The sequence below is a fragment of the Canis lupus genome, chromosome 5 (assembly GCF_003254725.2).
Source record: "Canis lupus dingo isolate Sandy chromosome 5, ASM325472v2, whole genome shotgun sequence".
In the NCBI taxonomy this organism is placed as follows: domain Eukaryota; kingdom Metazoa; phylum Chordata; class Mammalia; order Carnivora; family Canidae; genus Canis; species Canis lupus.
Window position 1 is genome coordinate 24,847,555 of NC_064247.1, and position 27,064 is coordinate 24,874,618.

The following is a 27,064-nucleotide window of genomic DNA, read 5'->3' on the forward strand; positions in this document are numbered from 1 at the left end:
AGAGTGGAGCACAGGATGCCCTGCTCCTGCTCCGGACTCACCACTGTTCTCAGAGGAACAAGTCAGTCAGGAAGCCGCACTGCAGCCATCACATTTAAAGACACTGGGAAGACACCCGTGGAACCAGAGGTGGCGATTCACCGAATTAGAATTACTCTAACCAGCTGCAATGTAAAATCTTTGGAAAAGGTGTGTGCTGACTTGATCAGAGGTGCAAAGGAAAAGAATCTCAAAGTGAAAGGACCAGTGCAAATGCCTACCAAGACTCTGAGAATCGCTACAAGAAAGACTCCTTATGGTGAAGGTTCTAAGACTCGGGATCGTTTTCAGATGAGGATCCACAAGTGACTCATTGATTTGCACAGTCCTTCTGAGATTGTTAAACAGATTACCTCCATCAGTATTGAGCCTGGAGTCGAGGTTGAAGTCACCATCGCAGATGCTTAAATCAACGTTTTTAATAAATTGATTATCTGTTAAAAAAGAAAAAAGAAAAGAAAAGAATTCTAGGGACCCCTGGGTGGTTCAGTGGGTTAAGCAACAGACTCCTGGTTTCAGCTTGGGTTGTGATCTCAGGGTTGTGAGATCAAGCCTGGTGTGGGTGCCATGCTCAGTGAGGAGTCTGATTAGGTTTCTCTCCCTCTGCCCCTCCCCCCACTGCACTCTCTCTTTTTCTCTCTTAAAAAAAGAAGAATTCTGCTGGATGTATAGCCTAGAATAATTTAAAAACAGACTAAAAATCTCTGGCAAAATTATATTTAAAACAGATGGCTTGATCATGTTACACTATTGAAAGGATACAACTGAAACACTATTAACAATTAGCTATTACAAAATATAACATTATTGCAAGTTTCTCATTCCAACACATATTGTGAATTTATGGGGTTGCTCTATTGCAAACTATTTTTAATAAACTATTCATGTTTACCTACATATGTACTGTACCATTTGCCTTAACCTTGAATATACTATTTACCTCACAATCAACATCAAACCTAGACTTTTTTGTCTGTGGAGCTGAAATTTTCATTTTTATTTCATAACTGAATAATCCTGATTCTTCTGAAAATCGATGCAGTTCATTCATCCTCCAGTGAGACAACAGTGAAGATCAAGTTTGTTATAGACGTTGTTTTTTTTATTTTTAAAAATTTTTTTTAAAGACTTGTATTTATTTATTCATGAGAGACACAGAGAAATAGGCAGAGGGAGACGCAGGCTCCATGCAGGGAGCCAGATGTGGGACTTGATCCTGGAACTCCAGGAACACGCCCTGAACTGAAGGCAGATGCACTTAACCACTGAGCCATCCAGGTGTCCCAGATGTTGGTGTTTTAAATTTATTTTTTCTTTAGAATCTACCAGCTTGTTGTTGGAAGAGGGAATAATATAATAAAGTGTGGCTTTTCTCGTGATAGTTATCTATGTGGTGGAAAAGAATTTAAGTTTCAAGTTTTGGTGAAGGTTTTAAAATGTGTTCACTAGGGGGACCTGGGTGGCACAGTCAGTTAAGCATCTGCCTTTGGCTCAGGTTATGATCTCAGGGTCCTGGGATCGAGCCCCACGTCTGGCTCCTTGCTCAGCAAGGAGTCTGCTTCTCCCTCTCCCTCTGTCTCTATACCCCACCCCCACCCATGCTGTCAAGTAAATAAATAAAATCTTAAAAAAATAAAATGTGTTCATTAAATTCCATATTAGTGACTTATTAGCAAAAAATTTTGTACTAACAAGCAAAAAAGGTAATCATTGTGACTGTATTTATTTAATATCAAAAGCAACATATATACCCCTCCCCCCCATTTGGAAGTATGAGTTGATAATGTACTTTGAATAAATAAGGGATAGATGGATGGATTGATGAGCGGATGGCTAACTGGACGGATGGGTGGATAGATGGAGAGAAGGAAGGAAGGAGGGAAGGGTAGATGAATGAATACCATGGACAAGGCATTCATCTGTCCAGAATTTTCTGAGACTCTCCAGATTTCAAATATTTTTTCTCCTCAGAATGTGTTTCAGATGATGAATCTCAACTTTTGGTTCAGAAGCTGTGTTACCATATGCATGGAGATTATTTCTCTTACTAATTTAATATGCAAACTAATCCTGTCTTCATGCTGGATTTAGTGAGTGCTATGTGCTACATTCCGGTGGGCAAGGGGGACATGAAGATAAATACTGGGAAGACCAGCCTCAAAGACAGTAGCAATTTAGTAGCAAAAAGAGTTCTGGAAACAGATATATTTAATGCAAAAGAGTAAGTGGTGGACTGGAGATATGGACAGATTCCTGATAGGAGCCCACCGGAAGGCATGTCTGAGTATCTCTCAGCATGTCCAGCAATTTCCTATACACAAAATTTGCCCATCAAAGAGCATGTCTCCCCATAGCGCAGTGGCATGTCACGACTGCACCCTGTGACTCACGCAGTGTGGGTATGCAGCTTGTGAAAAAGGCTGTAGCTTTACATTTCATATTTAATCATATCAGTCATGGTATACAGAGCAGTCTGCAGTGATGTGCCTCTGAAAGTCTGACTTTTCAGCTCTTGAAATTCCACAGAACAGCCAGGCTTAGAGTATCATTCTTTTGTTGTTGTAGAAAGGGCATTTCCTCTGTGAAGCAGCTCTGAAATTCAGAAACATTACTTATAAATTCAGTTAACTTCCTTCACTTTGACAAGTGTTTCCTGAGTGCCTACTATCAATGAGGGAGGCCACATAGTTAGGTCCTGAAAATTAGTTGTAGCCCCAGGATGATAATAATACCTGAAGGCAGTACAGAATAATAAAGATTACCAACACCTCCACATTGCTCTCATGACATGCCACCAGGCACTGTTTTAAGCACATTATGTATGAGCTGAACTAAAATGACACGGGGTTCTCACGTCTCTGATTTAATTGATTTCTGTGGATTTGGGAATAAAGGAAATAAGAAATTTGTGTTTGGATGTTTTGTTTGCTAGATCACTTTAGCCAGTGTTTCCCTCGAGCCAGTATATAGAAGGGGCTGCTACAGATGGCTGGATTATCAATACTTTTTTAAAGGCAGAGAAGCAGCCAATGGTAATACAGAGAACTTCTAATGCTGGGGAGCTACAAGTAGGTGAACCAATATGTCTTTTTTTATTTATAACATCTATCCTTTTATGAAAGTAAAACACATGCTTAAAAAAAAAAAAGGTTAAATAAAGGAGAATTCACTGTATTTCTCCTGTCCCCTGTTCCACTGTTGTTTCCAAATCGAAGTTGTGTGTGCCTGGGGTACCTTACATAGGAATGTAAACAAGTGTCCTAAAATAAGAAGTAGGAGGAGAAGCACCCAAGAGAAAAATGAAAGTGGCAACGGTGATGCCATCATGCTTTCAACATTGGCTTCAGGTAAAGGAAGTGAGTTACAAAATTATCCACAAAGGCTCTTTTTTTGTTCTTGTCTCATTAAAATGGCAGAAGAACCCATAGAAGAGTTTCTAGTAGTTCAGTCCTCATGGAATATGATTCCATGGTTATGTGATAAAATTGAAATACAGACATCTTCTATGATTGGAGAACTTGCTAAGAAATTCCTAGTACGACTGGTTATGTGGGGAGTGCCATCAAAACTGTGGGTGATGTTTTCATTCTGGTTGAAATTGGGTTTTGTTGAATGGTAGGAGAGGGGCCAGGAATACTTGGAACACTAGTTTTGCATTGGAATCGCTTGGGTAAATATTTCCCACATAAACATGCCAGAACATCACGTAGGCCTCGTGAATACGAGTCCTTGGGGTGTGGGGCCCAGGTACGCATGTGTTTGAAAACTCTCCCGGGTGACCCTCATGCACACAGCTGATTAAGAACCACACACTCAGGAGATAAACCAAGTTCTGTAAAAGCATGAACAGGAGCTCATTTGTCTTATATTTTATTATATTCTTGCAATAAAATCATAAAATGTATATGTTGCCCCAGGTTGAACCTTCTAAACAGGCCTATTGTGAATAGGACTATAATGTGGATATTTCCTTATTTTGCCTAAGTGGAACCAGTACTTAACTAGCATGACAGCAAGGACACTTAATAGGCACTCCAGGGAGAAAGCAACATTTGCCATCATTTACCATTAATGTTTATTAGGTTGTGGTAGGCATGGTAAGGCCACGGGAGACGGGGCCAATTCATTTATGAAGGAATATGATGTAGCAGACGGGGATGGGGAAGAGTCTCAAAGCAAAACATTTCTTTAGAATATTGTCCATCACCTGTACGGCCTCAGTTCAGGACCCTGTACTCACATGATGTCACTTCCTTGTTGTAATAATCATGAAGGGGAGTCCTTTTTATTATTCCCACTTTAAAATGAGGAACCCAGATGGCTCAGCGGTTTAGCGCCGCCTTCAGCCCAGGGTGTGATCTTGGAGACCCGTGATCAAGTCCCACCCATGCATGTCAGGCTGCTTCTCCCTCTGCCTGTGTCTCTGCCTCTCTCTCTGTGTCTTTCATGAATAAATAAATAAAATCTTTATATAAAAAAATAAAACGAAGAACCCAGGACACAGAGAGGCCAAGGTCATGGAGCCAGCAAGAGTCCAGGCGGTCTGACTGCAACCAGGGGATACTGTCTCTCAGAGTCATGGCATTGACTCTAATTTGGTGATAAGGAATAGGGTGCACATTTATCCAGCTTTATCTTTTTTTTTAAGATTTTATTTATTTATTCATGAGAGACACAGAGACAGAGAGAAGAGGCAGAGACACAGGCAGAGGGAGAAGCAGGCTCCATACAGGGAGCCGGATGTGGGACTCAATCCTGGGTCTCCAGGATCACACCCTGGACCAAAGGCGGCGCTAAACCGCTGAGCCACCTGGGCTGCCCCAGCTTTATCTTTTTACTAAATGTTAGAGCAGCCCCACACCTAGTGGCAACTTGGGGTATGTTTTAGAGGAGGGTGAGGAAGAACACAGATGGCCATTTGCGGAGACCACGCACACCTCCTCCTCCTGCTGCTTGTGCTCTCCTCAGCCCCTCTGTCTTTTCTCCTTCTTCCTGCTCCAACATTTTTCCTTTTCCACCGCTCAGGCTGTCAGTCTACAGACATTACCTGCAGAAATTCTTTGTGTTCTTGGGAACCCTCAGGTATAAATAGGCAGAATAGAAGAAGGAACCCAAGTGTTGCACCAAGTGATGGAGGCACAGGTAAGAGCCCTATGGGAGGGAAAAGCTGCAGGAAGCAGGGATGTATCTAGGTGGAGTTCAGGGAGGGGGTGCCAGCTGCCTTTCCCACCTGCAACGGATAAAGCTCAGGAGAAGCTGGCGGAAAGGGAGGTGGGTCTGTGTCTGAAATGAGTGAGGTGCAGAGTGCAAAATGGAGCAAAACAGGGAAGCAGATGCCAACACAGCCCCATATGTTTCACCTCTGCAGATGCGGGGGGGTGGGGGGTCTGGGAAAGGGGAGCAATGTCCTTGGCCAGGGCTGGATTGTGACCTGGTAAGTCACCTGTCCCGTGTAAATGTCAATGAAGTTGCAGAATCCTATTATGTTAGAGTGAAATATTCGAGCCAAGTAATTTTGAAAAATTTTAGCCAGAATCCAGATAAATGGTCTTCTACAGTGAATTCCCAAATGCAAAACTGACACAAGCAGATCTGCTGTCTGTAAAGTGGGTGTGGGCCAGTGTCCCTCCCCTCACCCCTTCCCACCGTGCTTGGGGACTACCTGGCACAACCCTAAGAAACCCCTGAGGTTCAGTGAAACATAATTTAAAAATCAATAGTTTGGTCCAAAGGTCCCCCATGTCACAGAGAAGCAGTTGAGGTGCAGAAAGGTGACGAGACTTGCTGGAATGAAATACTCCTCGCTGTGCCCCCAGCAGTGTGTTCTCAGATGTACCTTGCTGCCTTTCAACCAGTGAACAGAATTAATCCTCAAATATATATTAGCACTATTTACATGCGGTACTTGATCCTGGGGGCAGCAGTGTAAGATATAAAAGTATAAGCTAAGGCCTTCGAAGAGTTTATAGCTTAACTGGGGGAAACTGAATTAACAGCATATAAAAGTTGAATAGCTGAGAGAGACCAGGAGGCGGGTCCTACCCGACCCCTGCAGGGGCAGAAATCAGGCACTGGCCATCTCTGCTCCCCAAGGATTTGCACTGTCCCCCCAGGGGATGAACATACCTTCTGAACATACCTGGAGTCCTTGGCCTCCCACGTGGGGGCTCAGACCTGTCCCAGCTGTTTCCTCCAGAGGAAGGTAAAGCCTCCACAGGAATCCTCCCAGCTGCTCAGTGTCTGTGAGCTTAGTCTATGAGCTCTTCAGAAATGTTTCCTGTCCATTGCTTCTTTTTAAAACAGATTTTTTAAAGTAATCTCTAGACCCAATATGGGGCTTAAGCCTACAACCCTGAGATCGAGTCACATGTTCCACCGACTGAGGCAGCCACATGCCCTCCTGCCTGCTGCTTCTGAGCCCAAGTTATGGGAACTTGCTTTCCCTGAAACTGAAACCCGCTTTGCTTTTTTGTGAGTTCTTCTGAGTCGACTTCGTCCTTAAACTCTGGTGACCGAGGGCTCTTCCCTGCTGGTGGACTTCTCTGAAGATGTTTTGCTAGGAGTTTCAGTAATTGCCTGCTGCTGGACCTCTTCTTCATCATTGTTTTGGGATGACTCTGCTATCTTTTGTTGCTTGGCATGACACTGAGTCTGTCTGCTTTCTGGATGGCCTGTCTTCTGGCCACACTGGTGGCTGGATGTGTAGTTCTACATCTTCTCTTGGGTTTAAGCAGACCTTGCCAACAGTGCCTGAAGAGGTGCCGTCTCATCTTGCTGGTGGCTTCTCCTGGTCTTTAGCTGCAATTAATCTAACAATGTTGTTTAATGGAGGGTTGTTTTTTACAACCTAGTTTGCAAATAAGAACATGAATAAACTAGCAGCTTCACCTGTACCTTCCAGGCCCTGACATCCTCCTCATAACATGATGGCTCCTTGGTGTCTAGACCAGCAGTTACTATGGGAGAATGCTATTGGGAGGTCTTACATCTCCTACCTCACCAAGGAGGACAAGCTCTTGAGGACCAAGCACATGGGACATTCTCATCACAGTGCAGGTGGACACACATGGAGTCCTCTAGCTATTTGGTGTTGACCTACTTTTTTTTTTTTTTTTCTAAGTCCTAGAATCTAGTCACGGACTCCTCTACTGATCACATGAAAATCAGGCTGAAGATCACCGGCCTCAAGAGGTAAGCAACCTGTTCTGTAATGGTCCCCAGGATAACATTTATGGAAAAACCCTGACAAATCTGGGGGGAGAAAAACAATGCTGGTATGAGAGAGAATCGGTAACCCAGCTTTTAAATTCAAAGGTTAGAAGTCTTTGAATTGAAGTGCATCATGAGAGAGAGGAGCTCAAGCCCCAACTGTTTATAGGAGACCATGTCAACAGTGGGAGTCTGAGAATGTTCCAGCTGCATGTCTGGTGTAGGGTGGAGATGGCTCAGCTTCACCTTAAAGGCCTGACAGCTCTCTTCCATGTGGGCTGCTTGTGTGTCCACTTCTGGCATTTGTGTATGACTTGGGACTCCAGCTTCGTGGCCAATGGTTGGTATGGGAATTGCCTTGTTTGGAGGGGTGGGGATTACATTTACCCCCTTTAAAAAGGGCTGGACCTTTGTCAACTGTGGCTACATCTTTGTGACAGACTATTGGCTGAAGCCTCAGTCTCCAGGTCCATATAGGACCTCATTTAATGGATGGCATCCTATCTCCCTCATAGTATTTTTTGGGGCAAGGCGGGGTTCTGTTTTTTTTATGGTCCAAAGGCCTGGATCATGGTGATCAAAGTGTGAATCTCAAATTCCTTAGTGATATCAGACTAGGAGGCTCTCTGCCCTGTTTGTGCAAGAAACTAACAAAGGTACTCTGGCTCTGGAACACTCTGATTTTGCTTGCTTGCCATTTTTTACCTGGGGGTCATCTCTGCCAAGCACTTGTTCCAAACCTGACCAACCAGGAGAGTTGACCTTGGATCCCTAAGTTTAAGAGAAAAGAGTTCAGAAGAGTGTTTTAGATCTGGCAGGAGCTGCGCTGTGTACCTGAAGCTGAGCACCAGGCCCTATTTCTTAAAAGAAGGATGGGTGCTGATTTCTTCCTTCATCTTGGGCTCTGGACCAGACAGGCAATCTGATACGATGCTGCTTTAAGTGAGAAGTACGGCTAAGGGCAGGAGCATTCCTGACACACATCCTCCCCCAGGAAATAGAAGGGATTGCTGAAATCTAAGTGTTTTTGTTTAGAACACCAAAGGTTCTCAGCTCTTCTTCAGTTGGTTGTTTGACCCCATTTCTCTGATGTCAGTGTTTTTAGGAAACAAAAGCTCCAACCATCACCTCTACTATAGACTTGGCTAGAAGAATAACCATTTTAGATCATCTTGAGACTAAGCCATGCTTTATAAGATGGGCAGACACTGACTAGAAGTGAATTCTTTCCTTATGGTTAGGTCTGATGCCAGCCCCAACAACAATCTCTTCAAGCTCCTGGGGAGGAATGTTCATTGGCCTTCTTTATCTAAGGACACTGTGGTTTTATTCCTTATTCCTCTATTTAACAGCTAATGAAAAGGCTGTATCTGTGATCTGCACCATTTGATTGTAGCTGCTCTCATCCAGCACTTTAGTATGTCTCAAGAAACTGAACGACCCCCAAACATGTGATGGCTGTGCATCGCCAGAATACCTCCCACTTCAGACCTGAGTTCTCCCCACCACTATTCCAAGAACTAGCAGAAGGACAGGCCCAGCCTAGATCTTTGGCACTGGCCATGGTTATTATTATATTTAGTTCCCAGTCACATTTGCTTTCTGCTTTGTTCTATGACTTATGACCTGAATCCCTATTTATCATTCTGCTATCTTGTTGAAATGCTTTGGTGTCTCTGTTACTTCTAGTTGATTTTTCTTGATAGAAACTGGGCTGCCTTCTGAGAGACCCTTTGCTACCCTGGCTTGGTTAGCATTTGCTCAATATGCCTAACCCTTTCTGTTGGGACTCTGAATGGGAGAAGCCTGGGGTCACTTCAGGGACATGGCACCTCCTGAAGGCTTCGGTATCAGCCAGAAGCCTTTAGTGATTCTGGAGCTCTGGAGGGTAGGCCCTGATTTCCAAGTATGGGTATTTGCCCAGGATTCTAATTTATTTTTATTGTTTCCTATAAGTTCCTGTTGCCATTGCTGCCATCTCCTGGTTGGCGGGGCCCACTACATTGTAAAGGTTTGGGCTTTGTGCTTCTTGCTTTCTTTTAGGTCCTAGATGCCCATTTATTTAACACTTTATCCCTAACGCCTTTTGTTTCCTGAATTCCCAGCTAACGCTTGTCTGCCTGCCCGCTTCACCCCACCCCAATATCCTTGGATTAGATCAGAACCAGTTAATATGAGGCCACTGTCACAATAACATTTATGGTCATTGGACTGAAAGAGCACTTAAAACTGTGGAGGCATTTGTCCTAGAAGGGATGACCTAAGAAATGTCAGAGACTCTTAAATCACAATTATTTAGGTGGGCATGGAAAACATTTTTAAACTTGAGATATGGTCTACCTGTATTACCACCTCAATAATTCAAGTTCACTAAGTTTCTTGTTTCAAATGATTTTTCAAAGCTATTTGTTTCCATTATGATGTGTTAAATTTCATGAAGAGCTCCATAATCAGTGCTAATTAATTATTAATTCCTCATCCTGACAATGTCCACAGGCTTCCTAGAGATGCTGAAAAGTAAATTCTAGGTCTAGTTGACTTCCTCTTAACCACATGGTCTCTGAAGCCATGATATGATCATAAATAGGTGAGAAAGTTATGGTGACCAATCTTATTTCTGACACTGAAAGCTGGAAGAACAGAAGACAATTAATAATGCTTGCCTTTTTATAAAGTTGACAAGAGAGCATCTAAACTTGCAATTGGGATTCTGGACACACTCTATTGAAGATTAAGTTACACTTTATTGCATGTGCTTGTTTAAAAGATGCAACCATGTAAGTGAAATACTTTTCATGTCTGTCACCTCTTTGTCTCATATTATTTGGACAGACTTCAGAATATCAACGGACTTCTTCCTAGAGTGATGTCCATGAGCATAATGTATACGCTTGGAGAAGGAGGGACCCTGGGACGGATGCTGCTCTGTCGCTAACCGTGTGATTTTCTTCATTGCTTCATCGCATGGAGCCTTGCTTTCCACATCTGTAAAATTGACACTATAAAACTCCTAGGGTTGTTTTTGTTGTTAGGGTTGATTAATAACATAACTTAATATTATTGCTAGTATTTGCCAAAAGATAGCAGATATGTTTAACACAGAAAACTGAGCTCTTTTGTTCATGTGAGGATACAGACATGAAAGTTGATCACTCTCTTAAAAATGTCTATTTAACCAGCTTACATTTTGTCTTTAAGTCTCAGTTGATACATCTGTAAAATGGGATATGCAGTTGACAGTAATTAGAATTTTTTTTAAAGGTTTTATTTATTCATTTGAGAGAGAGAGACAGAGAGTGCACAAGCAGGGGGAGAGGCAGAAAGACCGGGAGAAGCAGACTCCTCGCTGAGCTGGGAGTCTGACGTGGGGCTCGATGCAAGAACCTAGAGAGCATGACTTGAGCTGAAGGCAGATGCTTAACCACTGGAGCCTCTGAAGTGCCCCTAGAATTGTTTGGAGACATTCATTTCACAGGTTCTGTAATAATTTAATAATTGGAGTGCTGTACCATTTGGTTTCTTGGTCCCAGATACCTTATATAATGAAAACATTTTACCTAAAATAAATCCCCAAAATATTAGAAACCTGGTCATTTGTCATTCTGGGGTAGATTTTTAAAGAGCTCTATGTTGATGAATATACAAAATTTTTCGATGGTTAAACATTTGTAAAAGCACCAGGATAGCTTGTTACACATGCAGAATGCTAGGCCCTGGCTGCAGAGATTTTGAAATGCACACTATAATGCACTGGGTTGAGAGAAGCTATTAAAACTTACATTTGCTTTAGCTGACTCATGTCTACTGGGATCTGGAATTCTTCGTTTTTAACAGGTACTGCAGTGATGCTGATGGTGGCCAGTCTACAGGCCACTCTGAGAAACATGCCCCAGTGCTGTGGCTTCTAATGTGCAGGCTGCAAGGCTGCGAGTGTCTGGAAGATGTTCAAAACTCTATTTACAGTTTCATGCAAAGCAAGTTAAACTTCACTCACAGTTAGTGTACTGGAGGCTTCATCAGGCCTGCGTGTTGGGTTGTCACATGTTTTAGACTTAGATACTCTAAAAGAAGAGCGGAGTGGGAGTTCTCAGGCAGAGGAGCTGCCATGGGTACCTTCCCTCCTTTGATTGAAGCAAGGCATGATTTTGGTGCTTGGTAAGTGCTTACATAATCCAAAAACTTTTTTTTTTTTTTTTTTTTTTTTTTTTAAAGGGACAAGTTGTCCCTATAATGAAGGTGAATAAAGATAAATCAGCCCAACTAACAGAAAATGGCAGAATTGCTGATTCTGGCATGAAGGCAGTCTTTGTTAGCCATGAAGGTAAAGCTAAGACCATCTAACCAGATCTAAAAAGAAATCCCCCAAATTAGAAATGATCATGAAGATGATACTGAAATACGGCTTTACATCCAGTGCAGTTAATGATGAAGCCTGCTGTCTTGAGGCAATTATCTCTTTATTTTGGTGTGTTTTTAAGAGATCAATGATAGTATGAAGCCATCAAAGTTAACATTTTAAAATGAACTGTTTATAAGTTTTTAGGATATGTTTTAAATTCTTGTAAAGGGAAACCTTTTTAAGAAGTTGCTTCATTTGACCGTAACATTTGTAAACCACAAATCCCAGTCCTCTGGCCACCTCAAAGATTTCCCTGTATCCTCAGTTAACTGCTCTTTATTCTCTTCTACCTGAGAAATATGTTGCAAATAAGTATTCTGTGAAGCAGCAGGTCTTCAGGTTCAAGAATAAGTAAACCATTTTGTGGGAAGGAGGACCTTAAAACATTAATGTTTTTGGGTGGCTCAGTGGTTGAGCGTCTGCCTTTGGCCCAGGGTGTGATCCCGGAGTGCCAGGATCAAGTCCTGCATCGGGCTCCTTGCATGGAGCCTGCTTCTCCTCCCTCCGCCTGTGTCTCTGCCTCTCTGTGTCTCTCATGAATGAATAAATAAAATCTTAAAAAACAAAACAACATTAATGTTTTACTGGTAAAATCTTATGTTTTACAGCTGACCAAAAAAACCACCAATCCAAGCAATGGTTTATATTTTATATAACAAATTGAAGACTGGTCCCCTTTCTTTTCTCTTTTCTTTTTGCCTCTAATTACTGTACAGGAATTCTTTCACCATATGATTAACAAAACTGCAAACTTTTCATTGAATTTTTATCACCAAAGCATGAATAATGCATTCCATCCTGAAATGTCACCGTGAACATCAAATGGTTTTACATAATGCATTCTTGGGAGAGTTTAAAGACAGCAATCCGGGAAGCATCAGAGACAAAAGTTTGGAAAGGAAACTTGTAATTTGATACAAACTTGTCATTTACCTAGGAAGGAGAAAATAAATAGCAGAAGAGTAAGTGGAAAAATTGAGAAAGGAAAGTTGTGTTTTTTTTTTAAACAACAAGTGGGAGAAAAAGAAGTACAAAAAGTAGTATACTTGCCACTGGGGACAAGTGGGGAAAAAGCCAGAAGGTAGCCAAAAACCAACAGTCTGGGTTGGAAGGAAGGGAAATTAGAAACTTCCTAAATATAGGAATTAATTCTGAAACTGCAGTGAAATGAAATCACAATTTGGAACCACAGTAAATATATAATCAGGGACTACTGGGAACATCTTCAATATTTTCTGATTGAGGAATTTTGAAGTAAATACAAAATACCATTAAAATTCTACCTTTCAATGCTTTATTCATTTATAATATTGCTCATCCTTCCAGCATCCCTCTCTTGGGGTTTTTTGTTTTAAAGATTTTATTTATTCAAGAGAGAGAGAGGCAGAGGGAGCAGGCTCCCTGTGGGGAGCCTGATGTGGGACTTGATCCCAGGATGCTGGGATCATACCCTGAGCCAAAGGCAGATGCTCAACCATCGAGCCACCCAGGTGCCTCTCTTTCTCAGGTTTTGAGATAAATCCAGCTGGATCAAGTGCTTAACCCACTTATGGAGTATGCTGTTAACTCGTCTACTCAACAGCTGTTTTCCTGTTTTTCTGGCTAATAGAACCCTAATTTTACTTTTCTCCAGGTAGAGTGTATTCTATCCAGGTTTCTTGATCACAGGGAGGATAGGCCTCATCTCAGACCCATGGAATTAAGCATGACTAGCCTAAAGCTGCCATGGCAATCCCACTCCCATTAGCTAGTGATTGACTGGACTAGTAAGCATGTGTAATAGTTTTCTATTGCTGCTCTAACAAATTAGCACAGATAACTGTCTCACAGTTTTGTAGGCCCTAAGTTTGGGTTGGCTCACTTGTTTTTTTTGCTCTGAGTTTTATAAGGACAGAATTAAAGTGTCAGTTGGCTGGGACCTGATCAGGATACTGTGGGAAGGATCTGCTTCCAAAATTATACAGAGTGTGGGCAGAATGCAGTTCCTTGTGGTTGTAGGACTGAGGTCCCCACTTACTTGCTGGCTATCAGCTGGGGGCTACATCCAGCTTACAGATGCTTCTCTCTAGACCCTGCACACAGACTCTTACCTCTCTGACAAAGTAACAGTGTGTTGAATCCTTAACACTTGGAATCTTTTTTATTTCTTCTGCTCTATTTCTCTTGCTCTGGCCAGAGTAGATACTGGTTTTTTTGTTTTTGTTTTTGTTTTTGTTTTTTTTTTTTAAGTTCAGATCTCATTTGAAACAGCCCAAAAGCTATATGCCAGACTGTAAGCACTGGGAGGCTGGCTTCATTGTTCCTTTTTCTCCTTTTACAACCACCAAGACCAGCGAATAGATCTGATGGGAAAGGGAACCAGAGGGTTGGATGTTCTATTCTTAAGGAATTGTGTGGTTCTATGCAGCCCCTAGATATTCTGTTTTGAGGTTTGCAAACTTAATTATTCCTTCATATTCATTGGTTCCAAGGATAAGAGTGTGGATATCTTTGGGGTCCATTATTCTGCCTACCATAGTATGTACCCCCATGTATGATGAAAGAAACAAGGAGGAATCCACTGTGAACTTCATTTCCTTGATGAAAAGACAGATTCTGCTCCTTTTTTCCCAGCTAGAGACACTAGTATGGGGATAAGATATCTGGAGCAGCAGCAGCCACCTTGTAATAGGAGACATCAAGAATGAGAATGAAAAGTCTACATGCAAAGGGTGGTGGAGCAGGAGAGTAGGAAACATCTGGGTTCTTGATGACATTTTTGAACAGTAGAACAAATACTAGTGATTGCTTTTGTCTGGATGAATTGTCAGTTGAGGAAGAATAACATTTCTTTAAAAAGCAGCCTGTCTATTTTACTGTCACTGGCAACTAAAAGCAATTCTGATATGTTACTCCTAGCCTTAATTTCTGGAACTCTACTGTGGGACAGATCTCTGTGTTCCATGCTTAAAATGTAGTATTGACTAATCTGATGAAATTCATTTATACAGTAATTCATAATAAATGTCTTCAGTAGTGGCACCAATCTTAGCTTTACCTTGAGACTGTGCTCAGGATTACAGTGCCCAGGAAGTGGGTTCAGGGGTCAGAAAACTATAGCCCACGAACCAAATCCTGCTGGCATAAGCCAGGGGAGCTAAGGAAGGTTTTTAGATTCTCAGAGGGTTGTTTAAAAACAAACAAAAAATAGAGCAAAAAAAGAGTATGTGACCAGAGACCATGTGTGGCTACAAAGATGAAAAATTATCTGGTCCTTTGTAGAAAATTCTTGCCAACCTCTGTACCTGTCACACAGAGGACTGCACCTACTAAGAAGCTGAGGTGACTTTTACTAAGGCAAGAGTCATTAGTTCAGCATTTAAAACCTTCGAGAAATTACTATAGATCACCATGTAAAGCTGGTGAAGATGAATTCTATCTTCAAATTAAGTTTCTTTTCAGCTCAACATTTATCAGATTTCTATTATTACACGATTATGGAAGACACTGGAGTTACATAATGAATAAAACAGGGCCTTAACGTAGCTGAAAATCACTTCAGGGAGTCATCTTCTCTGGGAGAAACGATCCATGCAATATCCCAAGCAAAAGATACGGGCCTGTATGAAATGAATTTCATGCAAAATTTTATGTCTCTCTAACTTTTTCTAAGGATATGGAGGCAAGGATGGACTGTGGGTGGTTGGAAATATGTGCTTGTAACTCAAAATCAGAAGGATAGAAAAAGAATGAAGAACCATTTAATAGATACTTTACAGTAATTATTATATAAATCCCAAAAGGTGAATGGTGTTTTGCGGTTTCTGTGTCAGGTCATACCCCAATGCCCATATTATTTTTCCTAAACCAAACTGCCTCCTAAAGCAAAATCAGGGCTGAAGATAAAAGATTAAGGATTGATTCACAAATCTCTCAAACCCTGGGGCAGCAGATGGGGAAATACTACAGAGTAAGAGAAGACTGTCAACTGCAAAGCCTGAAGAATTGCTTCTGTTTGATTGTAGAAAGAGAAAGGCAAGCTAGTGAAAACCTCTGAAAACAAGTGATCACAATGTGTGGAAAGAACTCACAGAACCAAGGTAGTTTCACAGAGGCTAAGAAGTTCAAAAGCTTTAAAATCTTCAGTACCTTCAAGCAGGGTGGATGGGGAGATGAAATCACTGAATTTGGCCAACGGGATATTTTACACTGTTGTCCAGTTTGGTAGCCCCCAGACACATGCATCTATTTAAATTTAAATTAATTAGTTAAAACCACATAAAAACTTTAAAAGTTCAAAATTCAGTTCCTTACTTGTACTAGCCACATTTGAAATGCTTGAAAGCCACATGGTCAGCAGCCGCCTTACTGGACACCAAACATGTCCACCATCGCAGCAGGTCCTAGAGGAGCATGTTTCTGCAGACATCCGGTGATGCACAAGTAAGGACACACTGGGGAGATGGAGCAGGTTTCCCCTATCCTGTCTTCTGTGGCTGGTGAGTGTGCTTGATCTGACCGTCTCCAGCGGGCAACTGTTCACTGTTGCAATCCAGCCCCAGCCTCACTCTCTCTCCCTGGACTTCTGTTCTTTCCTCCTCCTAACCTAGGAGGCTCCGTGGAAGTCATGCCTCCACTGCACAGCACTCCGGTTGGAGCTGTTCTTCCAGGGGCAGGGTCCGCCCGGGGGCCCCACCGCTGCTCTGCGGGCGTGATTTTCTCCCCTTCTCTTCCCTGCTCTCACATAGCTCACCGGGGCACGGGGACAGTACACTCACGTCCCACACAGGACATCAGGGCGAGGGCATGGCTAATCACCATCCGCTCCCGCGTCTTCAGGCCCCTGCTGGGTCCTACTCACTGTGTTACCATGTACTTGGGCCTCGCGCCAGTTTGCTCGTCTCCTTCCTTCTCTGCCTCCTCCCGCCTTCCACCAGCCGCTCCGCTCAAGAACTCCATTTCCTCCAGGCGCCCCCACAGACCTGCAGACCAGAACGGTTTCTCTCAGTACGAGCATCCTCCGCGACTTGGCGCAACCCATCGTTCCCGCCCTACGACCCTCCGCGGCCTCCGCAGATCGTCCTGTTGCCGTGTGGTTGCCCCCTTCATTGCCACGTTCATGCACCTTCCCTCTCCTCTCCGTCGCCCGCGCGACGTCTCCTTCAGACCCCAGGCCCCTCTCTTGTTCCTCCAAGAAGATTCAGGAGGCGGGCATCACTGCGCGACCGAGGCGCACAACCGCCTCGATAGCGTCCCTGTGCGGAGCTACCAGAAGTCAGACGCGCTCCCGGTCCTCGCTCTTGCCGTAAATACGACGACCACATCTTCGCCGTAAGGCAGAGCTGTTCACGCGCGGAAGCCTCGAGGCCGCGCCAGAGACGAGGACCGCCGGGCGGCGAAGGGGGTTGTGGGAGTGCCTTTCGTCGCCCCGCAGACTCATGGGAAATGTAGTGCTGGCTCCTCCAACATGGCGGCGCCCAGGCTTTCCGGGACACAATGGTGAGGCTGGCGAAGGGGAGGGGGTACCGGCGTGGCGAGAGACCCGCCTGAGCCACGGCAGAGATATATGGCGCTTCATCCTGGCGGGCGGGATGGCTGCAACCCCGCCTTCTCCTGTCGGCCTCACCCGCCGGTGCCCGAGGACAGAACGAGGACAGGGATGGCGGGAGCGGGCCCCTGGGATGGTCCGTGGGCACGGCCCTGTTGGTGTTCGGTGCGGATGCTCACGCGGCGTCTATGCCGCTCCTCTGTCTCCTTTGGGGTGGGGGACGGGCGATTGCAGCCCGGGCGGGGTTCGTCCGGCGCTGTCGGGGCTGCCCTCTCTGGTCCTCGGAGTGTCAGGGTGCGGGTTCAGCCAAGTTTATGTAACAGACGTTTACCGGGTTCCTGCTGTGCGCCAGGCACTCAGGTCTGGGACCTCAAGCAGACGACAGTTTTCTGGGCTAGCCCGACCCCCAAACAGGTGATTATAATACAACCTGAAAATGGCAGAGAGAGAGGTACACACCAAGTAATAGAGCGTTGAAGGGGACCACCAAACTCAGAATCCTGACGTGGTTTAGGAGATAAGAAGGCAAGGTAGGTTAAATGTGGTCAGTAAACGTTTGTGGGATGGCTGCTTGTTGCTAGGTCCTGTTCTAGGTGCTGAATGCTCCAGGGTGAATAATACAGACAAAAATCTCTGTTTCATAGTTTATTTTCTGGTTAAGTTAGAGGAGAAAGAGAGAAAATAAATTTTTTTTTTATTTTTATTTATTTATGATAGTCACAGAGAGAGAGAGAGAGAGAGAGAGGCAGAGACACAGGCAGAGGGAGAAGCAGGCTCCATGCACCGGGAGCCTGACGTGGGATTCGATCCTGGGTCTCCAGGATCGCGCCCTGGGCCGAAGGCAGGCGCCAAACCGCTGCGCCACCCAGGGATCCCGAGAGAAAATAAATTAATGAGGCATAAGAAAATACAGAATAGGTGTTCTTAAAGGAATTAAAATAGGGTGAGACGACCAGTGATGGAGTAAATTTTTTCTAATTATTTAAAATTTTATTTCCTTTTTTAGTAGGCAGTGCAATTTGAATAGCTACTAAATTCAAAAGTTATGACAGAAGAAATCTCCCTCTCATTCCTGTACTAGCCTACCCATTTCCCTTTCCTGGAGCCAACCCATATCACTAATTTCTTTTTTGTTCTAGAGATTTATATGTATACTCTTTATACCTGTGCTTTAATTTATAAACAGGCCTCATCTGAGAGGAATTTGAGTTCTTTCTAACTTTAGCTGTTAATGAAGCAAAATTTACCTACAAGCACAGGAACATTTTTCTATACTGCTTTCCTGCATTATGGATATTCTTTTGTTCAGGGAGGGCAGGTTCACACATTACTATTACCACGTAGGGCAATCTCCAATAGGGTATGTTGGGATTAAACTTAGTAGCAGAGTCTGTGTGATCTCTAACCTCATGTTATCCTACAGAGAGTGCTTAGACTGTCTTTTATTAGACTGGACTCAGTATGGCTAATACTTTATCTAGTAAATAATGACGTCACTCCTGTCACATCCTGTAACACTTCTACACACGTGCCAAGGAGAATCCAAACCTTTGTGCAGTCGTGGAAATTTCTTGGCCAGGGATGTGTCCTTGTTAGAAAGGGGTACCTCCAGACCTCAGCAGCTGGTATCAGGCTATTCCTTTTTTTGAGGTGACTCAGACCTCCTGGGGCAGCACATTGCTAGGTCCCTGGAATGGGGAACAAATGGGCTTTCAGAGCTATCTGGATTTGTCTTTGAAAGGGAAGAAGGAAGAGAGGACAGAATGTGATCATGAGGCTCCATCTGCTGGTACTGGGCTCTTAGTGTCATACTTTTAAAAGGATGTATTCAGCATCCTGTCTTTCTTATTTCTTCCACTTTGCAGTGTTTATTCATGTGACATATTAAGAAAAGAATTTTTGGTGCATTCATCTCTTGTTTGCAAGATGCCATTCCAAAGATGATGATCTTGGAATACAATGACAATAAGATAGTTCCTTTGAGAGCCCTCAGCTTTACTTTGTCTTCTTAATTCATTCTAATCTGGCCTTTTCTGGAAGTTATCAGCAATTGATTAGTAGACATATTTAATACTTTTGGCAAATTTATGAGATAGTGTCAGAGTTTAACACAGCCAGCCAGACATTAAAGTGTAGAAAACATTTTATTTAGTAACTCTTGACAGTAGGGGAAAGAGCTGAGCTCCATTCCAATTTGTGAGAAATGATTTGGGTGTTTTAAAGGTAGAATGGGGTGGGGGGCAGAGTAGGGGCTTTGTAGAGTCAAAGAAGTGAAAAATCACAAAGGGTTGGTCATTGCAAATGCAGTTAGGCCACCTGTGTTTGCTAGCCAGCAGTTATAATAGTTAGGATTCTATCCTATGAGAAACAGGCCCTATCCTTCCTGATGATTACGTTTCAAAGGAGTGGCTTGCAGGTCCATGAGAGAGATACTTTTTTTCTTTTTTAAAAGATTTATTCATTTTAGAGAGAGACAGCATGTGAGTGGAGGCAGGGGAGGGAGGAGAGAGAGAATCTCAAGCAGATTCCCCACTGAGTGTGGAGCCTGCCACGGACCTCCATCCCTGGACCCCAAGATCATGACCTGAGCCAAAATCAAGAGTCAGATGCCCAACTGACTGAGCCACACATGGGTTCTGAGAGAGATACTTCTGAGTTGCAAGAGCTACCTATTCACAATTGTAGTCCCCTTTTAGTAAGTGCCCTAAGAAAGGGAGATCAGGGTCCTATTGGCAGGTGTTGCTAGAACAAATAGTAAAACTTCCTGGCAGTTTCAGTTTTCTCAGGCAGACATTGTAATGGGGAAGCTGGGAACATCCTAGGGACAAGGCTTTATGCTGCTAGAAGCCATGGTAGAGTTTGGTCATGTTTTTTAGTGCACGGTTTAGGTTTAGTTATGTGCCAAGAACAGGCATTATTAGCCCAATTTTACAGATGAGGAAACCCAAGCACAGAAATAACTCACACAGGATTGTATAGCTAGTAAGTGGTATAGCTGAGATTTGAGTGTAGAACCTGGATCCCTAGACACTGTGTTATACTGTCTCCTAATACTCATGGGGGCTCTGGGGATTAAACAATTATGGTTTAATCCTTGTCCTTAAAGAGCTCAGAGTCCAATGGAAGGGGCCAAATATTAGAACAAATATAATTAGTGCAATGTCAAAAATACCTGTTCAGCTATTGTCTTCCTGTCTAATGACACCAAAAGCTTTCTAACCTGAGTTCTCCTTTTGGCTACTTCATATTGTTACCTGCCAGGCAGACATTGAAACTGTACCCCACCAGTGCCTCAAACCTGCTGTATCCTATGTCCTACTCATGACCTCCCTTACTCGTTACTGTCTACCTCTTCCTGACCTCTTCTGACTTTCCAGTTTTGGAATGACATTGTTGGTCTCTCGGTCACTCAAGCTCTGTCCCCTCTGTTTCCCCTTTCCCTCATGTCTCAGTCATCCGCAAGTCCTACTGAAGGTACTAGAACTTTTCTCTTGTCTTTCCCCCGTCTCCCTCTATCCTTTCTTCTTACAATCTCCACACAGGCTGGATTAGCCCATAGTTTCTCCTTGCCAGGCCACATGAGTGTAGCTCCTCCTGCCTCTCGCTCCCCTGGAAAGCTGTCTGGCGGCCTGCTGTGCTGGCTCCAGCTCCTCACACGCACCCTGTGTATCAGTTGAGCTAGCCATTGGCTATTCTTCCAGTCGACTCAGCATCTTCTCTCTGGACGTAAAAATTAGTAATTGGAGTTTTGGCTGTTTATGAGCTGTTTTGGATTATGATTTTATTTAACTTCCTAAATTTATTTTGTTTGCTAACTTTTGAGGATTTTCAAGTGGGTGAAGAGTGGGATCGGTGGATCAGCCAACAGTTTCTGCTCTAAAAAAATTATGCCTACCTCTCGCTGTCTTTGCCAGACACATCCATTTCTGTTTTTAGCTCCTGCTCTTTATTGCCTCACTGGATGCCTCCCTTCCAGATGACTCTGTGTTCCTCTTGCCCTTCAGTGATCAACTCAAGGCGACTTCTGTTTTGAAGTTCTCCCAGATTTTTCCAGTTAACAGCAATCTTTTTTTTTTTTCTAATTCATGTCACATGGACAGACTCTACAGTTAACAATTATATCAAGATATGCTATTCTTTCATTGTTTAGTGTTTGTTTTCTTCAACTAGCTTATAAACTTGTTGAAAGCATAAACTGTGTATTAAAGTTGTAGGCTGCAGAGCGCAGGGACCAAAAATGGGCACAGGTGTATTTGCCCATTATCATTCATTTGTCCCTTCAACAAATTTTTATTGAGCTCCTACTATGTCTAGATTCCTCTACAATATGTTTTGGTGTTAGCCTGCCTTTGCTGAATTTGATGGGAGTTCTATGTGTCTCCTGAATTTAAATGATTGTTTCCTTTTCCCTTTCTTGGACTGTATATCCTGATGGGGAGATTAAACTACCAAACGCAAATCATCACAAATTATGTTGAATTCTGTGGCTACAGTAAATAGGCATGATGTAGAGTGTGAAGGCCTTTTTGGGAAAGTGTTCAGTAACTACATGCTGACTGGCATGTTTTAGAAGGAAAACACAGCTCTATGGGGATCTTAAATCTGTATTTAAAAAATTATAGATACAGATATATATATTTATGTATACATATAAATAATATGTCTAGCTTAAAAAACAAAAAAACATCTAGATCACCATATAGCTTAAGAAATACCTTTGATGCTCTTGTATGTCCCTTTTATATCACATTCTTCTCCTCCCCCAGAAATAACTTCAGTCCTGAATTCCATGTTTATTATTTACTTTTCTTGGCATTTTGCTGTATGTGTATTTTAAAACAATATATGACTTACTCTTGGGTTTTGAGCTTTATGTAAATGGAATCTTTCTCTTTTTTCTTTTCTAACCTTGTGTTTGTGAAACTTGTCTGTGGTACATTTTACCCAGGACTTCACAGGTAAGGGGATATATCACCTCTGGATAATAAGTGCATTTAATGGAGCTAAAGCATCAGAGCTTATAGTAGAACCCCCAGAGATGCTGGTAAATGTTCTTAAATATTCCTTTGTGGTTCAGGCATCTGTTTGTTTTCACTTCTTTTGGTTGGTGAAAAGTAAAGTAAGCATTTTAAAAAATGGTCACATAGAAATACTTACAAACTAAAAAAAAAAAAAAAAGAAATACTTACAAACTATAGAATATGTGAATAGCATTGTTATAATTCCTTTAGGATTCTTAATGTTGACATTTTGTATCTCCTCCCTCCCCTGCCCCCCCCCCCCCCCCACGCCAGTATTGCCATGGACAGCAACAGTCAAAGTAATTACAAACTCAGTAAAACCGAGAAGAAGTTCTTAAGGAAACAGATTAAAGCCAGGCACACTTTGCTGAGACATGAAGGCATTGAGACAGTATCCTATGCCACTCAGGTAACCTAAAACTGTTACTGGTTCAATGTAATCTTGTTGCCATGTTAATGTGCTATAAGTCCTGTTTGTTGATAATTGCTCAGAGTTCAGTCATGTGTTACATTTTTATTCAGTGTACATGTGACAGGACCTGCTGACTTTTAATTTTGAGGGCATAATTTGAATTTCCATTGACCCTGTTGGTTGAGCTAGAGGAAGTTGTGGGTATATGTTAATAACAGAAACACTGTATAACTATGTAGAGTTTACAAAGCATACTTCTGTTCATTAGTATATTTAATTCCTTAGGGAATTCTTATATGATGGGTTAGAGGACTAAGACAGGTGGTATGTGCTTTAGAAAACTGAAGTTCAATCTTTTGTATCCTAATGCAATCTTTTCCCCTCTGTTCCTAACTTCATTTTTGTTATAAGTGATTTCAATTACATGCAACAAAACATTTTTAATTTATTAGACCTTATTTACAAAGCCTTTTCATTTTCTGATGCAATCATTCAATTATGTATATATATAATATTACAATATATTATATATCAATTATATTTATGAGGGACTGTGAGATGTCTGGGACTGTGAGTTCAGAACAACTTAGTTTAACTCTTAGCTTCTCCGCTTATTTGGACATGAACAGTTCCTTTGATCTCAGCTTTCTTTGTTTATAAAGGCATTTAGATTCTAGAGCAAGTGTGTGACAGTACTTACTAGTCATTAAAATTCCATGTGAATATAAAGTATTTCTTCTGGTCCTGAAGGGTAAGAAGGAAGATCAGCCATCATCTAACCAATGGCTGAACACATGTCCTAGAGAAGGTGAAGCTAGGATTAAAACTTGGGTTTCAGACCAATGGTCTTCCCTTATATCATGTTACACTGTTTTCTGTGCTGCATCATAGTTTTAGAAATGAATACTCTATTAGGGGAGATTTATTTACTTATTTATTTAAAGATTTGTTTATTTTAGAGAGAAAGAGAGTGGAGAGTGGGGGAGGGGGAAAGGGAGAGAGAGAATCTCAAGTAGATTCCTTACTGAGCTCAGAGCCCAACATGGGGCTTGATCTTGCAACCCCAATGTCATGACCTGAGCTGAAAGCAAGAGTCAGATGTTCAATCGACAGAGCCACCCAGGCGTCCCTGCTGAGGGAGATTTAAATTTAGCAGGTAATAGGCCCATGCCTAGATTAAACACAGTACTAATGACTTCAGAGAATTAAACCAAATTTCTATAAAGAGGATAGAACACATAATAGATAGAAGTAACATGCCTGCACAGACTCTACTATTTCTGCCAAAAGCCACTGAGGCTGTGAGGCATTCAGAAGATTAAACTGACATAGTCTCTGCTCCTTCCTTCTAGAGTTGTGAAGACAAGTGTAAGGAAAGAAATGGATTAAATTTCCTTTATGCCTTTGAAGCTGTTTCTAGTAGATCTGTTTTTGTTTTAGATTTCTAGAAGCTATAATCTCATCTTCATGGCTTCTAAATTGTTTTCTCATTTGGGCATGATGTTTTTTCTCCACAATATTTTTAAAAGAAATGAATAAAATTATAGAAGGACCTCCAATTACATATTATCTATCCAGGGGAGAACAAATGGTCTTTTCATGATGTAGTTTTTTTATTTTTTTATTTTTTTATTTATGATAGTCACACAGAGAGAGAGAGAGAGAGAGAGAGGCAGAAACATAGGCAGAGGGAGAAGCAGGCTCCATGCCCCGTTAGCCCGATGTGGGACTTGATCCCGGGTCTCCAGGATCGTGCCCTGGGCCAAAGGCAGGCGCCAAACCCAGGGATCCCTTGTGTGTGTGTGTGTGTGTGTGTGTGTGTGTGTGTGTGTGTTATAAGTATATGTGCCTTTGTCTAAATTTATAGCCATTGTAAGATTTTTCTAGAGCAGTGTCTTCAGATTGTCAGGACTAGAGAACTTAAGAAACCCTCTGAATTCTCTACTTCATATTATTGAGAAAATTGCTTACCTAAAGAATTATAAATAAGACAATTATTGCTTTTAATTATATTGTGTGACTCACATGCAACAGGTAATAAATTCCTCACTTTCTTCCCCCACTGCACTTGTTTTTGTGTGGTTTGCCTTTAGAATTGCCCATAGATCATTTAGACAGCATCTTTGAGGAGGGGCACTGGTATTCCTCAAGTCATACCTCACCATGCTCCTCAATTTCTAGATGGGGCAGTCACCCTTGACATTTATAACACCTTTGCAATTCCTTAGATTTGGGAATATAGAAATGTTTTTGTAACTGTGGCTGCATATAATCAAATTATTTTAGTACTTTAATTTATAAACCCTATTCAGCGAGGTTCAAGGCAAGCCATCTTAGACTGAATTTTATACCATGTTTTATATCATTAGTATATTTGTTCATCATGTGTATGTGTGTATTTGCATTCATAGAAAGTATTGGCTCTTTCATGACAGCACAGAGCTTTACTTTTCTTATCCAGTTTTATAATAATTCTATTACATTCTTTTAAAACAAGGTTCTAGATATTTGCATTTGGTATATATGAAACAAATACATTATGTTCTGATCTCCAGCTTTGTATAAATCGGGTTGGCAAAGTACTGTCCCCAGGTCAAATCTGGCTTGTAAACTAAGAATGAATTTTATATTTTCAAAGAGTTGTTGAAAATGAAAACAAAGAGTATGTGACAGAGACTTGCCTGTGAAGCCTAGTTTGTCAATACCTGATATAAACAATAAAACTGATAATGATTTACTTTTCTTATGCTACAAAGTTTTTAGGAGTCGTGGATTGTAAATTAAAAATGTTAACACTGTGTAGAATGTTCTACAAGAGGTGCTGGGCCATATGCAGCAGAAAAAAAGAGGAAACTTTTCCCCCCAAGCAAATCCCTTGAATAAAGTTTAGTGCAGGATTGCAAATGGCAGGAAGTAAGCAGGAAAGTAGGTGAAAGCATATAGTATGGTCTGGCAAAAAGTAAGTATTAGGTAACTCCTATTTCTTGTTTCCTTCCTATTTCTCTTTCATTGTGTTGAACTTATAAGCAGTAATAAATGTGACCTTTTAATTTGTATGTACGGCCATTAGGAAAGGAATATTTTACTGCAAAGGCTAATTTAAAAATCAATATTTATAAGATAGGTGTACTTTTTAATCCACAATATTTAATATATGGTTTATATAGTATGTATGAAATTAGAAAACCAAATAACTACCGGAAGGAAACCTTTTTACCCATCTTAATTACACCTTTGTGGAAATATTTATTTATTTATTTATTTATTTATTTATTTATTTATTTATTTATTTATAAGATTTTATTTATTTATTCATGAGAGACACAGAAAGAGAGAGAGAGACAAAGAGAGAGAGGGAGGCAGAGACACAGGCAGAGGGAGAAGCAGGCTCCATGCAGGGAGCCTGACATGGGACTGGATCCTGGGTCTCCAGGAGCATGCCCTGGGCTGAAGGTGGCACTAAATCGCTGAGCCACCCAGGCTGCCTGGAAATGTTATTTAAAAATAATCTTATTTTATCTTATTTGAAAATAAATGGATTGATATTAATTGCTCATTTTTTTCCTTTTTTTGTTTTTTTAAAGAGCCTGGTTGTCGCCAATGGTGGGTTGGGTAACGGTGTGAGTAGGAACCAGCTGCTCCCAGTGTTAGAGAAGTATGGGCTGGTGGATGCTCTCCTAATGCCACCTCATAAGCCTTACTCATTTGTGAGATACAGAACTGCAGAAGAAGCCAAGAAAGCCTATGTCACCCTCAACGGAAAAGAAATAGTGGATGATTTAGGACAAAAGATCCTTCTGTACTTGAATTTTGTGGAAAAAGGTACACAGGCATCTTATAAAAAGTAGTTGTTTCTTTTGTGTGTTTTCTTTTCATACCTAAGTTAGGAGGTGTGGCTATTATGAAACAATAACAGAACTTCGTTAGGCAGCTCCTTTTTGTCTGACAAACACTCTGTATGCACCTGGTTTGTGCCAGGCAAGGGGCCATGTTACATTAAACATAGCCTGCCTAGAAGGGGCTGAACCTACCACCCTAATGGTATATTTATTATCCGTGGTGCTTATTTTGGAACCCTGCTACCTAATTGTGTTTTTCAAATTCAATGCTGGGGATTCAGATTACCAATTTTATAGAGTCTACTCAGAAGCTTGCAATTAATCACTTAAGAATTCATTGTGATCCGAATGATTGTGTGCCAAATGTGCCGTTGATGGTGGAACACCTGTAGGCACCAGAGAGCCCTAAAGCTTCACAGTGGCAGTGTCCAAGGAACTTCCTGCAATGGTGGCAGTGTTCCTACATTCATAGCTGCACTGTCCAACATGACCGTGTGATTGAGGAATGGATTTTTTAATTGAATTTCATTTAAGGTAATTAAATAACAGCTTTATAGACTGATCTACAGAACTGCTGCAGAGATTATTGTATCTTTTCACCACTGTCCCATGGAAATA

At 41.9% G+C, this 27,064-nt stretch overlaps 1 protein-coding gene, 1 non-coding gene and 1 pseudogene across 4 annotated transcripts in view; 2 read left to right on the forward strand and 1 right to left on the reverse strand.

Annotated features, from left to right (window-relative positions):
* Positions 1 to 459, forward strand: LOC112671465 (40S ribosomal protein S20-like; annotated as a pseudogene).
* A 13,423-nt stretch (positions 460 to 13,882) lies between these two features.
* LOC112671585 (small nucleolar RNA SNORA61) lies at positions 13,883 to 14,014 on the reverse strand. The gene has a single exon (XR_003143711.1). It is a non-coding gene; the product is annotated as a small nucleolar RNA SNORA61 (small nucleolar RNA).
* A 2,978-nt stretch (positions 14,015 to 16,992) lies between these two features.
* The window catches only part of ALKBH8 (alkB homolog 8, tRNA methyltransferase), a 59,356-nt gene continuing 49,284 nt past the window's right edge, over positions 16,993 to 27,064 (forward strand). For 2 of the 3 annotated variants that reach the window (XM_049110023.1, XM_049110025.1), the window contains exons 1-3: positions 16,993 to 17,125; positions 22,469 to 22,604; positions 26,192 to 26,429. In XM_049110023.1, coding sequence (XP_048965980.1) covers positions 17,094 to 17,125; positions 22,469 to 22,604; positions 26,192 to 26,429 — 406 coding nt within the window. In that variant the 5' untranslated portion in view covers positions 16,993 to 17,093. The other variant, XM_049110024.1, reaches the window with a different exon arrangement.